Here is a 14,365-nt window from a genome sequence, read left to right on the forward strand (position 1 = left end):
CCTTTAAACTGTCTGCAGCCCTTTCATTAGTAAACCCGGAGCTGCCACTATCGCGGGCAGTGTGTGTGTGTCTGCCGCTGGCTGCAAAAAGATCTTTACATTTCTTTGTTGTGCGGCCAAGTTGTGATCTAAACTCCACCTACCTACTCCAGACCGAGCATTCACATTTTTCTCAAAATAAAGAGTTACATTATTAGGCGCCTAATCCGCTGCAGTCTTGCGTGGACTGTTCCATGGTGGCAGACGGGCGGAAAGTTTGAAGGGCTGCATTGAATATTGATTCCACAGCAATCGATCCGTGCAGGAGCAGGTCAGCGATGTGGTGCATGCGGTTCTACCGGGGGCTGTCGACTTTCTGGCTGCTGAACTTTCTCCTGTTGCTGCTGGATAGCCCGCCGCGGGCGCTAGGCTTACCTCCTGTACGGTACTCTCATGCTGGCATCTGTCCCAATGACATGAACCCCAACCTGTGGGTGGACGCGCAGAGTACCTGCCAGAGGGAATGTGAAACGGACCAAGTAAGTGCAAACGCCTTCTGCATGCTTGTTCTGCCTTTTGAATATGACGTTTTGCTGCTATTGCAGACACGCCACTGCAGTTCACGTTTCGAGATGTGCACGGCTGCTAACAGAAATAAATAGTCCAGGCGTTGAGCTCCCTAGGGAGGAATGGCTTTCCCTGAAGGAAAGACTTTCTTTATGTAATGTACACAGAGTTGCCCTATTGCTGCAGAAATAGTGTCCAGACCTTTCAGTTTCAAAGCATTCCGCAGTTGATGCATTTCATCCTTTGATTGGAGTTGCACCGAGACGCTCTTGCCTGCTCTGTCAGAACAGGAAATGAAACAATAGTGTTAATACATCTGTTTCCCTGTGTGGCCACATTGAACAGAATTAGTCATACTAAGGTTTAACGTTCACGAGTGTGGGGAATATCAATGGAAGAAACAGATGTGCACATACACATGCATTCAGATTACACATCGTAAACACATAGTATGTCGTCGTTTTTGGCAGCTAGCAAAAAATCCAAGTAACAGCCTAGAGTTTTCTCAGAATTATATTACGAGAAGTTTATTCCATGGTGGCTCCTCAATTACCACACATTACGACGGAATTACAGTCACTTCAGGACATGGCAACAGAAATATAGACCTGTTATCATTCCCTTACATTAAAGGAGATGCCACAGGTGTTCTGTGTACAGGGAAATTCCACAGCTCTATATGAAATCGCTTATGTGTTCGCCAGACTCCCCGGGTTGCATGCAGTATATCTAGATACGAACTAACATAGATAATTAAACTGAAACCTTTTTTAGAGTTTTAGTAAAATCTCGAATTTCTGGCATGCTTTATTTAGCACCGATTTCCAATTAGCTATATTTTCTAGATGCACATAAGTTATGGTTTTAAATTCCATTTTGTTGGAGGCGTGCTTTTAGGCTGCTAATAAACAACACATGTTGAAATGTGAGGACACAAATGTATGAACAGTTTAGCAGCACTACATAGTTATTAACTGACGCCTGTTACAAGAAACTGAGATGTAGTATTTGCAAAATCACACATTGTTTGTAAGTACAATACTGAATCATACTTCATAACCATGTAAAGTGGTAGGTGGAGGTGGCCATGGTCCCTTCTGGATTAGCCTGACCCTTTGGGAGCTTTGTCATACCACTTAACACTATCCTAGTTTGAACATTATTAATTGTTTGCTTCATTACAAAAAGGAACAAACATAAAAACTGTCATCTTATCAGAGACTGTGACCATAGCGCCTTAAGATGGCAAATGTATCCATAGTTACGTAATGACAAGTCATGTCTATAAACGGTACTTCACAGCGCATGAGAAGATTATTGTATAACACGATGACGGGAATCAAATAATATAATAATACATATAGGGGAATTGGGGGAGGGAAGATGGGGAGTAGACACATCAACTCTCGCTGCGAAGTTGTTTAATAGAGGATTTAGCTTACGGCAAAGAGGGTTAAAGTCCAAGTTTATCTATATATGTGTGAGGGAGGGCTTGCATGAGAGTTGTATGGGACATCATGTGGCTCGGACCAATGGTGGGTGGGAGAGGTTTGGGGTGCAGGAGGGGTAACATTGTGTTCAGGAGTTTGGAGGGAAGAAGATGTAGTGGAATCGTGGCGCAGAGTACGAAGGTAGGTACGGTATATGTGCCAAATGTCCTTGGGGCGGGAAGTGGGGGGCTGTAATGAAGAGTAAATCTCAGTTTGCATGTCGCAGTATGCCATAATGCAGAGCCATGCCTCCTTTGTGGGGCGAAGACGTGCCGCCTCAGTGTGCTGCAATTTTCCTCTTGGCCAGTAACAATGCTATAGCTGTGAACCTACAATAGCAGACTGGGATGTCAGAGACAATGCCCAGCAGGACCAGCTTGGGGGGATGGTATACGCATTATAGATATCATAATTGATAGTACCTAAAACACTGATGTCCAGTAAGTGAATATGACAGGAGTGAAAAGTTGGCCTGGTATATGCTGTCCATTAATTAAAGTGGGGACCCTGTACCAGTCAAAACAACCCTTATGGTGATTTAAGAGGTCAAAGATAACCTTAGAAAGCTATCCAAGTGGTAGCTGTGGAAAGCAGCTTTCAGGCTTAGTCTTGAAGGAATGTTAAGCTGCTTGTTTTACCAGAATGAAACCTTATAATATTGGTTAAATGAAAGGAGAACCACAAAGTAGTTATAAATCTCAAAACTTGACAACCCTGATCCCACAGTATAGTGTAAACAATATACTACCTTTTGCTCAGTCACTTCTGCTCACTTAGTTTGTCTTAGAGGTACACAGAATAGACATACTGGGTGTTTGTCAATAGGTATTTATTGAACATTTGTTATTCTAGTGTAAAATAGATGATCTGTAACAACCATTAGACAGTAGCAGAGATATATGATTAGCAGTACTATGAAAGTGAAAGGATGGTACAGTTCTACCATTCTGTAGTAATCATGAATATAAACAAGTACATAAAACACATGATCATAAATGCATACTCCTACAATGCCTCCCTAACTAGATGTACCTAAATGTACCTAGTATCTGTGTAGGTGTTATGCCAAGAATCCCTCTAGGGTCTAGTCAACCCCATTACCTGAGAATGAGAGAATGTGGGATCCCGGTTCTGGTCTCGAGTTGGACACCCGACAAGGGAGGTTCGACCACTGCTAGCTGGAGTGTCTGCATGCAGAAACCTCAGAGTCTCTGGTCAGTGTGTCAGCCAGGAAGTCACGTTCTCCTCTTTCTTTCTAAGCAAAACATGATGTATACATACCCACAGGTCTTCCAGGGGTCCTACCTTGCTGTGTTACTGTGTTGGCCTAAAGGATGACGTCGGGCCTGAACTTTAAATAGAGATACTATACAGGAGATGGTATTCCTGCTGTGCTTCCAAGAAACCTCATGCATAAGGTATGAGATTCGAACTGGGGAAAAACCCGCGTTTTGAATGCAGTGTTGTATCTAGGAAAAAAGGTCAGTGCCTAAGAACCGTTATGTATGTAATGTAGGGAAGAATATAGGTGAAAGGTTGCGATGTTACCTGCGCCTATATACGGTACCTATATGGAATATAACAATACTCACAAAGCACACAATACTGTAGCACAGAAACAATAATAAATAGCACTAATAAACAATGGGCTCCAGGGGGGACCAAACCATATTCTAAAATAGTGGTATAAGAACTACGACTCGAGTCAAGACAGTGTCTTGAGGATGTAGAATCATGGGACCGAAGGAACCACCTAAGGTGAGTAAGTAGGGACCCCACGGAGGACGAGTGCAGTGTGGGATTACGACAGCGTGCACGTACAATTCTATGCGAGAGTCGCGATTGCAGTTTTGACATTTAAGGACCCTTCTAAGTGGACTTTGAAGAAACCCTGTGGAAGGTAGGAGGTTGGAGAGCCACCCCACCCGTGGATACCATAGTACCAGAGTAACCTATCCCAGGGAAGCCGGATGCATAGATTTGAAGTGGCATTTGAAACTGCCGTCGATCTCTATGGAGGACTTCAAAGAAGAGCCACTGCTGGGAAGAAGAAAAGTGTCCAATGGAATCCAAATGTGGTTTCTTGTTGAAGAGTACCGGAAAGCAGAGGGGACAGAGTCTAGGTCACTCAGGAGTGACCAGGGGGTCAGTAGGTGAATGCCCACAGATGTCGGGTGCTTCAGATGCGTTGAGGGGGTCCTTGACTCTGCATCCACAGGGACCAGATGTCGAGGATGATCAGGAGCCAGATGCGAGCTGTCCCACAAAGGATGTCGAGTGCTGAGGTGTCAGTGTCCGGATGGAGCACCAACAAGCCTTGGCAGCAGCAACCCACGAAGAAGGTCAAGAAAGGTTATGGTTCGGACCAGCAAGGTCCAGGAGACTCACCAAACCCAGGGGAGTCAGGGTAAGCCTGGAACAACCAGAGGAGCCCAAGAAAATCAGTGTTGATCCTCAAGAGGACCCACAGGCCAGAGGCACCGGAGTCGTGAGGAGACCTCCAGCAGTTTTACAAAGCAGCAGTCCACGGAACACTCGGTGCAAGGAGGCCAGAGTTCTTTGTAGGAAATGGTACCCGAGGCTTGGGCTACTCATAGTACAGTGCTCTTGTTTTGGAAACGCCAACAAGTGTATGCACTGGCAAAAGTACGCGGTGCAGAGGGGTACGGGTATTGCAGTCCCCCACAAGGGATTTTGACCTCATTCTTGGTAAGAGGGCAGCTCAGACCTAGAGTGACTTGGAAACCCACCTCCTGTGTTGTTGGAGCCTTTGGAGTCTATAGGAACCCAGGAACAGCAGACTGATCAATCGTGATGTGGTGCCTGCGGTTGCAGGCGAATGACTCCTTCACTCCAAGGGAGATATCTTGAGTTGTCTTTGATGCTCCACAGGTCCTGCACGGAGCCTGTATGGTGCATTAGCACAGACAATGCTTCAGACTGAGAGGGAGACGAAGTCGGGCCCAAATGAAGTCTAGAGTGGCCAGACGGTCGAAGTTCAGAGGTTACTTGTTCAGAATCTTGCCCATGTCGAATCTAGGGTCCTACAGCCAGGTACATCCTTTTGTACCCACGGGAGAGGGTTGGACAAATTCAGGGGACCCTCCCAGGGGACGGTCAGGACAGTGGGGAGGTTACTATTTTTAATGATACTTGTCTCTTTCAAATAAGAGACATTGGCATTGAATTGTTTTAGATTGTAACCCCTAGGGAGGTACTCATATGATTTACGTGAATAAAAATTATATTTAGCTAAAAAATGTATGTGTGTTTTGTAGTTTATTGTGATACCCAAAACATTGTTATAATATCTGAAATCCCTGACCTAATGTTATTGATTCTGGTAGAAGTAGACTGTGTGTATTGGCTCATAGGCATAATTTACACTGTGGTCAATAGGTCCCTTTATGTAACACTTCACAACAGGGTTTGTCCTTTTGCTTGCTTGAACTGGACTATGCACAGGAACACCAAATGTGCCCCCCATACCAACTTTCGGTCGCTGGCAAGCGCACCCACCCAGGTTTAATACACTAAATCTTGTCTGAGTGGTCTCACCTCTTTGTGACAGGATGCCTATTGTTCTGCCTTCCCCTGCTCGAGCTTGGCTCAGCAGCAGGAGAGCAGAAATGTGCGGTCGGCAGCAACTATTTTGTGCTGCCCGGGACTTGAAGGCTGGTATCGGGAACACCCGGAACCTCACAAAGCTCGTTTCTGAGGTATGATTCCACAATGTTTGACACCAAACACAATAGGGTTACTTTCAGCAATTTTAGAGTTGGTCATCCCACAGTCGCATAATGCTAATCTTATATGTCGTAAATGGCTGTAACACTAACAACCCGTAAGAATTTACTCCGTAGGCTGCAGGGGTGTCCTGCTCATGCAGTGGCACGCTCTCACTTAGAATCAAGCACCCTGCCTTCAGGATTGTCAAGACCTGCTATGGGGTGACTTATAGGTTTTCAGTGTAGTGACCATTAGATTTAGTAAACCTGTACCGTAGGTAAGTGGTGCTTGCACCAACTTACACTGTATGTTCCATTTTGCATGGTCTCTCATGGGTGGCACAATACATGCTTCTTCCCATGGGAGGTATCTGGGGTACCTATGTCCTGAGTAAATGGGTACCATATACTAGGGACTGACAAGGGTACCCCAGCATCCAATCTGGAGTGTACCCAAGTACATTACATCACAGGTGAGAAAGCAGATAGACTGGGGTCCTGATTAGCAGGATCCAGGTCAGACTAGTCAAAAACAGTATAACATGAAGCAAAAAGGGGGGTAACCATTAGAAGCAGATCCTACTTGCCTACAATAGGGAAAGTAGGGAAAGTCCAGGCCATATGGGAAGAGTCAGCTCCTAGGTGGTGGCATTAGGGCACTGCAAAACTTTAGAGGAGTTATATTTGGCCAGTTCCATGGGGGCGATGTAAAATCTATGGGCAAACTTCAAGTGTAGGCGTTTGTATCGGTGGTTAGGCGAGACACTCTTTATTTGCGTGCAGCTGCAGGTCCAGTCCTGGTCATTGAGCGGGTATCCCCGATCTTCTTCCCTGTGGTGCTGTGCCCCCCTGTCTCGCACCCTGCTTCAGAGTTATGCATGAGTGCTAAAGTTTAGTGATCAGATATGAGCCGTCATTGTCGGTTATGAGCAGTGTAAGTGGTGAGATTTCCTCTCGGGAGAGGGGGAAGGACAGGATTACCGTTCACAGGGCACCGTGCAGTCTGGTAAGGATGAATCTGTCCATATGGGAAAATTCTGTGTGATTAGATAGATCTGTTAGTGTTTGTGCATCCTGGAAAAGATCTCCGAATGTGTGCAGGTGAAGCTTTTCGGAAGGTACGTAGTACCAAATTCTCAGACATTAATGGGATCCATGGATTGTGAGGCACTGCCAGTTTGGTAAAATACAGAGAGCCAGATCACAAAAGTTGGCTACGTTTCTGCCAGGCCCAGAACTTGGTAGAGAGAGTTTGTATGTCGGAGTGGTGCAGCCGGATGCATTGTGGGAATATCGCATTGAGTGGGATTGTAGTGTAGTTCCTATATTCCCAATAGGCTCTGCGCATTGGAATAAAATATGCTATAGATTAGACATAGGACTGAGGTCAACTAGGTCTCTATCGAATATACTAAACATAATTGTGTGTGTGTCAGCTAACTCAGAGGTCACTATAAACTTTCTTGAATACACAATAAGGGATTAGTTTCTGACAACCGTATAAACATGACAACTTTGTTTCCCAAGAATAAGAATATATCTCTCAGAGTCGCGGAAACAATAGAGAAGTATTTCACTCAGTCAATCGTGTATGCTTCGTTTCTACAGAGTTGCAGAGAAATAGTGAGACGGGCGTTTTCAATAAAAGGGTTTATTGAACAGTCTTCTTTCTCTTGCAAGAGAAGTGAACTGCTACAATCGTTATGCAGACTGCAAAGTATAATGCGTACAGCGTAAACAGTAATATGAAATAATACTGTAAGAGCATTGTATGGTTTCTAAGCCATATAAAAATACATACATAAATAACATTGACTAAAATACTTAACTGGTGTTTCTAAAATACGCCTACCCCAAAGTACCTAACCTAAGTCTAGTACGAAGGAAGAAGTAAGTATTGTGTAGCATAGGTTTGGTTTTCGCCAAGAATCTACCAAGGTTCTAATCAGCTCCATACCTTGTTTAGAATGAAGGAGGTCTTGTATCTCTGTTTCGGGACTCGATTTCCCAACGCCCCGCAAGGGGAGCCGGAAACACTGAAGCTGGATTCTCGGCAGAAGAAAGGCAGCTTCCTGTTCGGTGTGTCAGCTGGAGAGTCGGCTTCCTTCTGCACTTGCTGTAGCGCGCTGGGTCGGGCAAGTAGGTCTTCGAATTGCTCCAAACCACTGTATCTTGCTAGAGCAAGTGTAGGTATATTAATACCTTGAAGGTGTTTAGGAATGCCATAGTTTGACGTAAAGTCGGGCATATGAACGTCAGGAAAGAACCCCTAGGGAATAGTGGTTCTTTGTAAAGTAACTGGGTTCTTTGACCAATCAATATTTAAGCAAGGGGAAGTCCCTGACTGCTTAAACTGGTTTTCCAAGAAGTCGTTGTGACGTTTGGTACGGGTGGAAGTAGCCATGCCTGTATTTGGGTAGCATGGGCTATGCCTAAATAAGGGCTTGATTTCTATGCCTATATAAGGGCATTTTGAATTGTACCTATATAAGGGCATGAATTGGGAAAATTCACTCAGAGCTTAAAAAGCCACACAACACCCACTTTACTTTCTTATGAACGACATTACTAAGTTCTAAACACATAAAAACATATCTAAACATGATGTGTTAAAACCCACCCAAAATACATAAAAATGCATTGGTACTGGATGTACACGAAAAGCATTTGTGCTGCACGCATTTAAAGCAATGTTTCATTCAAAGCATATAGATGACATTTGAAAATGCTATCCGAACGAATCACGAAAATACATTTATGAAATGGCTCTTAATTACAGAAGAAAAAGTCGAGACCATTTCATGGCAGATTATATAAACTGGTTGATTGTGGACAAGGTCAAATATTGTCTCTTGGAACTTTTCAAAGAATTTTAGTTCTCTACGAATAGTTCTGCTTCAATCAGATTACTTTGTGCAAAAAATGAAAAAAAAAAATTGGATCATAAAAAAATAGAGTTCCAAAGTTAGAAACTTTGTTTTGAAAAATGAAGGTCGAATTCAGAGTCTCTCAGAACACTGCATGCCAAATCAAAAGTCAGTGTTATTGTTTGGAGAAAACATCAAATCTTCTAAGTCTGTAAAGAATTTGTCTACCATTGTAGGTGAAAGTTGGATTAACTCGTTAAGAAGATTAATCGCACATAGATGTAAAGCATCACCGTCAGCGTTGGTCGCATTAGCAATGTTCGAATTAGATGTTACCTCTGTGCCGCTTTCCTCTCGCTTTCCTCACCATCAGCATTTTGCGTCTTTGAGATCTCAATGAATGCCATCATCAGAATTGGTAACCGCTGGGGACAACACAGTGCATGAGCCGTCACTGGTCCAAGCAAAGTATCAACATCCTTTGGCATGACTGATGGGAGTGTGAGACAGATGTCTAACACTCATTCTGCTCCACATAGCAGGCATCGTAGAACAGGTAAGCTGCAATCTTGCCAGATTGGTCTGAATGACATAAACCATGTGGTATTCAATTCTGTTAAACAAGTTAATCCTAGAATTTGGACTACGCGCTCACGACACTTCATTGCCAGTAGAGTATTCTCCACGGTGAACTGGGTATCGATGGTGACTTGTCTTGCCATATCAAAGCAGTAGGAGCAAAAATAGTATCCCTGCTGCGAGTCCCAAAGTGAGAGGCAGTACGCCAAACACAGAGTGCACGAAGTTTGAAAATATGCCTAGGACTGCTTCAAAAGGTGCTAACAGTCCGAAAAAACTGTCTTAAATACATGCACAATACGACTCGTATCAGACATGTTTAAGATACGACCTAACATTTCTGAGAAATGTACAGGGCAGTTTGTAGTTAACAGAGTGTGTATCTCTGCAGAAGTCCTTGCGACTTGCAGATCATAGGTCTCTTTGGCCGAGGTCAATGGCACAGTTTTCTGTAAAAGAATGGCTTTCATTCTGCTTAAAGTATCAATTCGTATAGAAGAGATGTTCAGTAATGGCCATAACAGCGACTTCCGGTCTTTCTTGGTTTTTGGAAACAATACTTGCATACAGCAAGTGACCCTGGATGACACAGTTACGAGATAGGCTAAACCTGGCAACATGCCACAGCAGCTGTGATCATTCAACATAATGTAACTTCCATTAGAAAGTTTCCTAAAAACTGGATCAATCACTGCAGCTGGTGGCAGGATAAGTTGTTAGAGGAACCATCTCAGGCCCCGTGTAAATTAATACCCTGACAAAGGAGAGAACCGCTTAGTGCGTTTTCACAATTTTTACCACTAAGAAACACTTCTTTCCCCCCACTCCAACATGTGTGTGTGTATGGTAATTCCCAGGATGTCTTGATGTATTCTTTACCCAACCTTTCACATATGCCTGCTGGTATAGGTTTTAAGCAATACTGAAAATGGAAAATTGTAACAGGCAGAGTGATTGTACTGTGTATAATCCATTCAATGGCTGGTTTTTCAGCTACAGTAAATGGCAGTCTTTCCAGTCTTTCAATGCTCAGCACAGTATAGACTGCTCCCCTCTGTGCCGGTTTGATCAGTTTATCAGTGAGATTGAATTCTGAAAACAGTGAAGTAGTGTTGATTAAACGCCAAGGCACATAGCCTGAATGAAGGTTTTGTAACGTCCAGCCTAATAGCATGATAGAACGTAATTGCGACTGACCATGTTGCAACATGACCAAGTCCTGTTCCATTATGTCTAGGCAGTGGATACTATGCTGTCCAAAGAATATATCCTGGACAACAGAGTCGTTAACCCATTGTCAACTACAGAGAGAGATGTCTCAAAATTTATACGATTAATTTCTCGTATTCGTTCTGCAGTCTCTGCTTGTGTAATCTTCCATGCTTCATTATAAGCAGCATAGATACCGGTGTATTCAAAACGTTTATGATGCGGTTTAGTAGGTCATTGTAAGAAGTCGCTCAGATCAGCGCCATCTATAAGTAAAGATAAGTGTTGTTTTACTTCCTTTAGTGTAGACTTGTGTAGCCATTCAAGGCACAGTTTCCCTACACTCTATGTTGTTACTATTCCTGGATGCTGTCTCTGAACATATCTTGGATCTGGCCTTGTGAATATCAACCCTTGTGTCTTATTCGGGAATCTATCTTAACAGTTGTTTCTGTCTGTGGGCCAGATTAACCATTTTTTTCCAATCTGGATCTGTTCTGTTGTGGAACAAAATAGTATGTACGTTGACCCCCCCCCCCCCCCGCCCCTCTGAAGTGTTCTTGATATCAGGTGTAGGTGTAGGTATGGACAGTTTGTTTAACTCCTTGATCTTGGGTAACCCAAGACAAGATGTCTGTTGGACAGTGTCATTCAAAAACATTATTTGCTCTGGGATGATGCAGGCTCTAAATATGGCTTCCACTCCCTGCACCTGCCAGTCTTTCGTGCCCCAGACAGTTTTTGTCTCAATGTTGTCTTTCCAAAAGTCGAAACCTAACGAAGACAGCTGAGCATAAAAGACAGCAGAATAAATTTGCTTGGTACTTGTCAACATACTTTTCATTCCTGTCCTATTAACATTTTTAAAGTAAAATGATTCTGGATATGAAACATTAAAACCTGAAAAGTATGGAAATTTGCTCTAAAATGTTTTTGAACTACCCTTTGGTGGCTTTGGGAAATGTTCCCATTGGTTATATTTCAATACATCTCTAGGAGTTGCAGATTTGTGCAAGAAATAATGACCATAGCGATTATAACAATACATTTGGAGCTGCCACCATAAAGCGCCGGTACACTCCGTTGGAGTAGCCGTGCGCTATGCAAAAATAAAGTTAACATAACATAACATAACATTTGTTCATAATCTGATGAACCTTCTAAGTATTCATGATTTGTAAATACAGCAGACATTTCTAAGTCTGACATCATATTATTAACAGTCTTGAAGTCCCAATCATCAGAAAAGGTACTAGATGAAAAAGTCATTCAAGGAAATCTTGAACTGGTGTGGAATCTTCAACAGCTCTGTCAGACTGAAAATGTCATAATCAGTTCTGTCCCAAGCTATACCACCAGGTATAGGAACGGCTGTGATGTTCACTGATGACAAGTCTCTTTGTTCACGATGAGATAATTTGTGTGGCTTGAGGAGTAAGTTGATGTTCTTACTTGCTGTGTCCTTTTTAACATATCTTCCATTTATCAGCATTCCCAAAGTTATTGCAAGAGTCAACCAAAGTAGAAGAAAAACTACACCAAACACAATCCAAAGTTCAATCCATGGTGAAACCAGATAAGTCTTTTCCAGGTGATGAAAAAGGTCTATTGCTTGTTCTTTAAAAATTATTTTTACTGGCGTTGTTTCAGGTACGCTGGGATCCTCGGAAAACATATCAAAGTTAATGAAATAGCCAGAGGCAGTTCTGTCAATTGTAGGGATTGCTTCAGGATTCGTTGAAATCGCTAAAACCACTTGATCACTTGTTACATTTGTATAGGCAGATGCTATTTCATTGTAGACAGGCGTTTCTTGACAAACTGTTATTTGGGTTTCAAGAGCTACAAGTTCCATGGCCTTGTTGCATAGTACTTTTCGCACTGCAGATTCTTCAAAGGTGATGAGTCTCTCAGTTTGAACCTCTTGAATAGTAGCCAGATTAGGGTATCTGCTACATCTTTGGAGTCCACTGGGCCTACTGCTTATGATCGGCCACATGATGTGTTTTACCAGGTCGATGGACACGAACCTGTTCTCCTTTTTACCAGCAAGGGGCGGCAGTAATACTGTTCTTGACCCGGGATTGCTAGGACAGGTACTGGTTGTCTGTAAGAAGGCCCAAATTCCTTCTTTTCCGCGATCTTTTCTCTGACTAGATCCCCAATCATTGGAATCCAGACAGGTCTTGGTGGGACAGTCGGTTTCTCTTCAGTGGTTGTTGGCTTCAGGAACACGTTACTTTGGCTTTTTATTATTTCATTTAAGTCCTGCAAAACAGCCAAACGGTCTTTGATATCAAAGGGTTTTTGTTCTACCACTGAAGTCTGGCAATCAAGATCCAAAATAATCATTCTTGTTCCAAAAAGTATTTCATATGGAGTGATTCCCCCTAGAGAACTTCTTGGCAGATTGTTAAGACTACTTTAGACACTTATTAGATGTTTGACCCACCCATCACCTGAGCCTAATACCCTAGCTGTTACAGATTGCTTTATGTCGCGGTTTTTTCTCTCCACTACCATTGGACATGGCCTCCTTGTAAACTCGAGAGCTAAACGCAGGACCCTGGTCAGAATGTAGCGTGCCGACTACGTATGTGCCAATAAATACTCGCATTTCTTTTATAACAGTTTGAGCGCCAGCCGAGCGCTGAGGCCACATCCAAATGAATCTTCAGCACAAATCCACTGCGACCATCATATATTTGTAATTGCCATCCCTCTGCAAGGGACCGCAGTGATCCAGGTAAACGCAAGCTAATGGTTTGTCTAAAATTAACAGGGGTGTCTTTGCAGGATGTTTCACTGTAGACTCTTTCATCTTTTGGCAGACTTCACATTCCAAAACATAGTTTCTGGTCTGTTTCCTCATGCGCAGCCACCAGAATCTCTGTTTTAATAACGACACTGTAGCGGAAACACCTGCTTGTGCAGAGGCAAGCCCTTCATGTGCTGCTAAAATTAGTCCTAATCTATGTTCCATGTTTGGAATTACTCTATCCCCCACTTCAGGGATTCAAGCAAAAGGAACATCATTTGCATCAGTTAGGTAGGAGTATTTGAGTGCAAAGCCTTTTGGTAATGTTTTACGACTGTCTTTGCTTGAAGCATTGACAGCTAGCATTATTTTGCCGTCTATTTTTGCTTTTGAACGAGTGATTGCAGCGTCTTAAGCCGTTTGCACAGCTGCCTTCGCGGCTTCATCAGCCAATGAATTCCCTGCAACGTGAACGCCATCACGTTGATGACTCAGTGTATGTATCACGTGAGCCTTTTGTAGTTCTTGTTGTAACTGAACTACTTGTTCCCAAAGCAACTTATGCTTGATTGTGCCACCTTTTGCATCTTTGTAACTGTTTTGAATCCAGTTCCGCAAGTATTCATTGTAAGATTGAACACAATTGGGCAGCAGGGAAAAAAATCTAAAGGGAGACCTTATTGTAATAAATTTTAGAGACCCGGAGGCAGTCAGATTTATACTGAATGGGCCCGTGGGGAACTTGAGTAATGCCATAGTTCCATATGACTTAACATACTTTTATCCAAGATCCCTCGTGACCCCCCCTTTCTACCCTGGTGGACTAGCTGATACACAGTATAACATGTATATGGCATCTAATAACAGTTACACGGGGCAAGTTCCTAGACCCTTGCCCATTGGGAATGATCTTGGATGGAACACAGTTCCCGTTAGAAGCTATAGTATGCCGCCTGGGAGTTTGGATCACTTACATGGGAACAGGAGAATGGATCATTTGATTCCATTTACCCCGTTGGAAGTTTCTAACAGATTTAATATTTTCTCCTGTCTCGATGGGTGTGATTGACAGCCAGAGTACTCTGTTAGCAGTCTAGCAAATGACAGTCTTTTATCAGTGCATTCCACTGAGCTTGCAACTGCACTTCCTTCCGTTGACTGTTGCTCAGTTCTAGTGGGACCTGAACA

General features: G+C 43.2%; 1 protein-coding gene across 1 annotated transcript in view; it reads left to right on the plus strand.

Moving 5' to 3' along the window:
- Positions 1–200: 200 nt before the first annotated feature.
- WFIKKN2 (WAP, follistatin/kazal, immunoglobulin, kunitz and netrin domain containing 2) overlaps positions 201–14,365 on the plus strand; it is a 333,484-nt gene continuing 319,319 nt past the window's right edge. Inside the window, exon 1 of the mRNA XM_086928758.1 lies at positions 201–518. Within this exon, the coding sequence (XP_086784884.1) occupies positions 318–518 (201 nt within the window). The 5' untranslated portion in view covers positions 201–317. The remainder of the gene's footprint in view (positions 519–14,365) is intronic.

This window comes from Lissotriton vulgaris, chromosome 7 (assembly GCF_964263255.1).
Source record: "Lissotriton vulgaris chromosome 7, aLisVul1.2, whole genome shotgun sequence".
NCBI classification, from domain to species: domain Eukaryota; kingdom Metazoa; phylum Chordata; class Amphibia; order Caudata; family Salamandridae; genus Lissotriton; species Lissotriton vulgaris.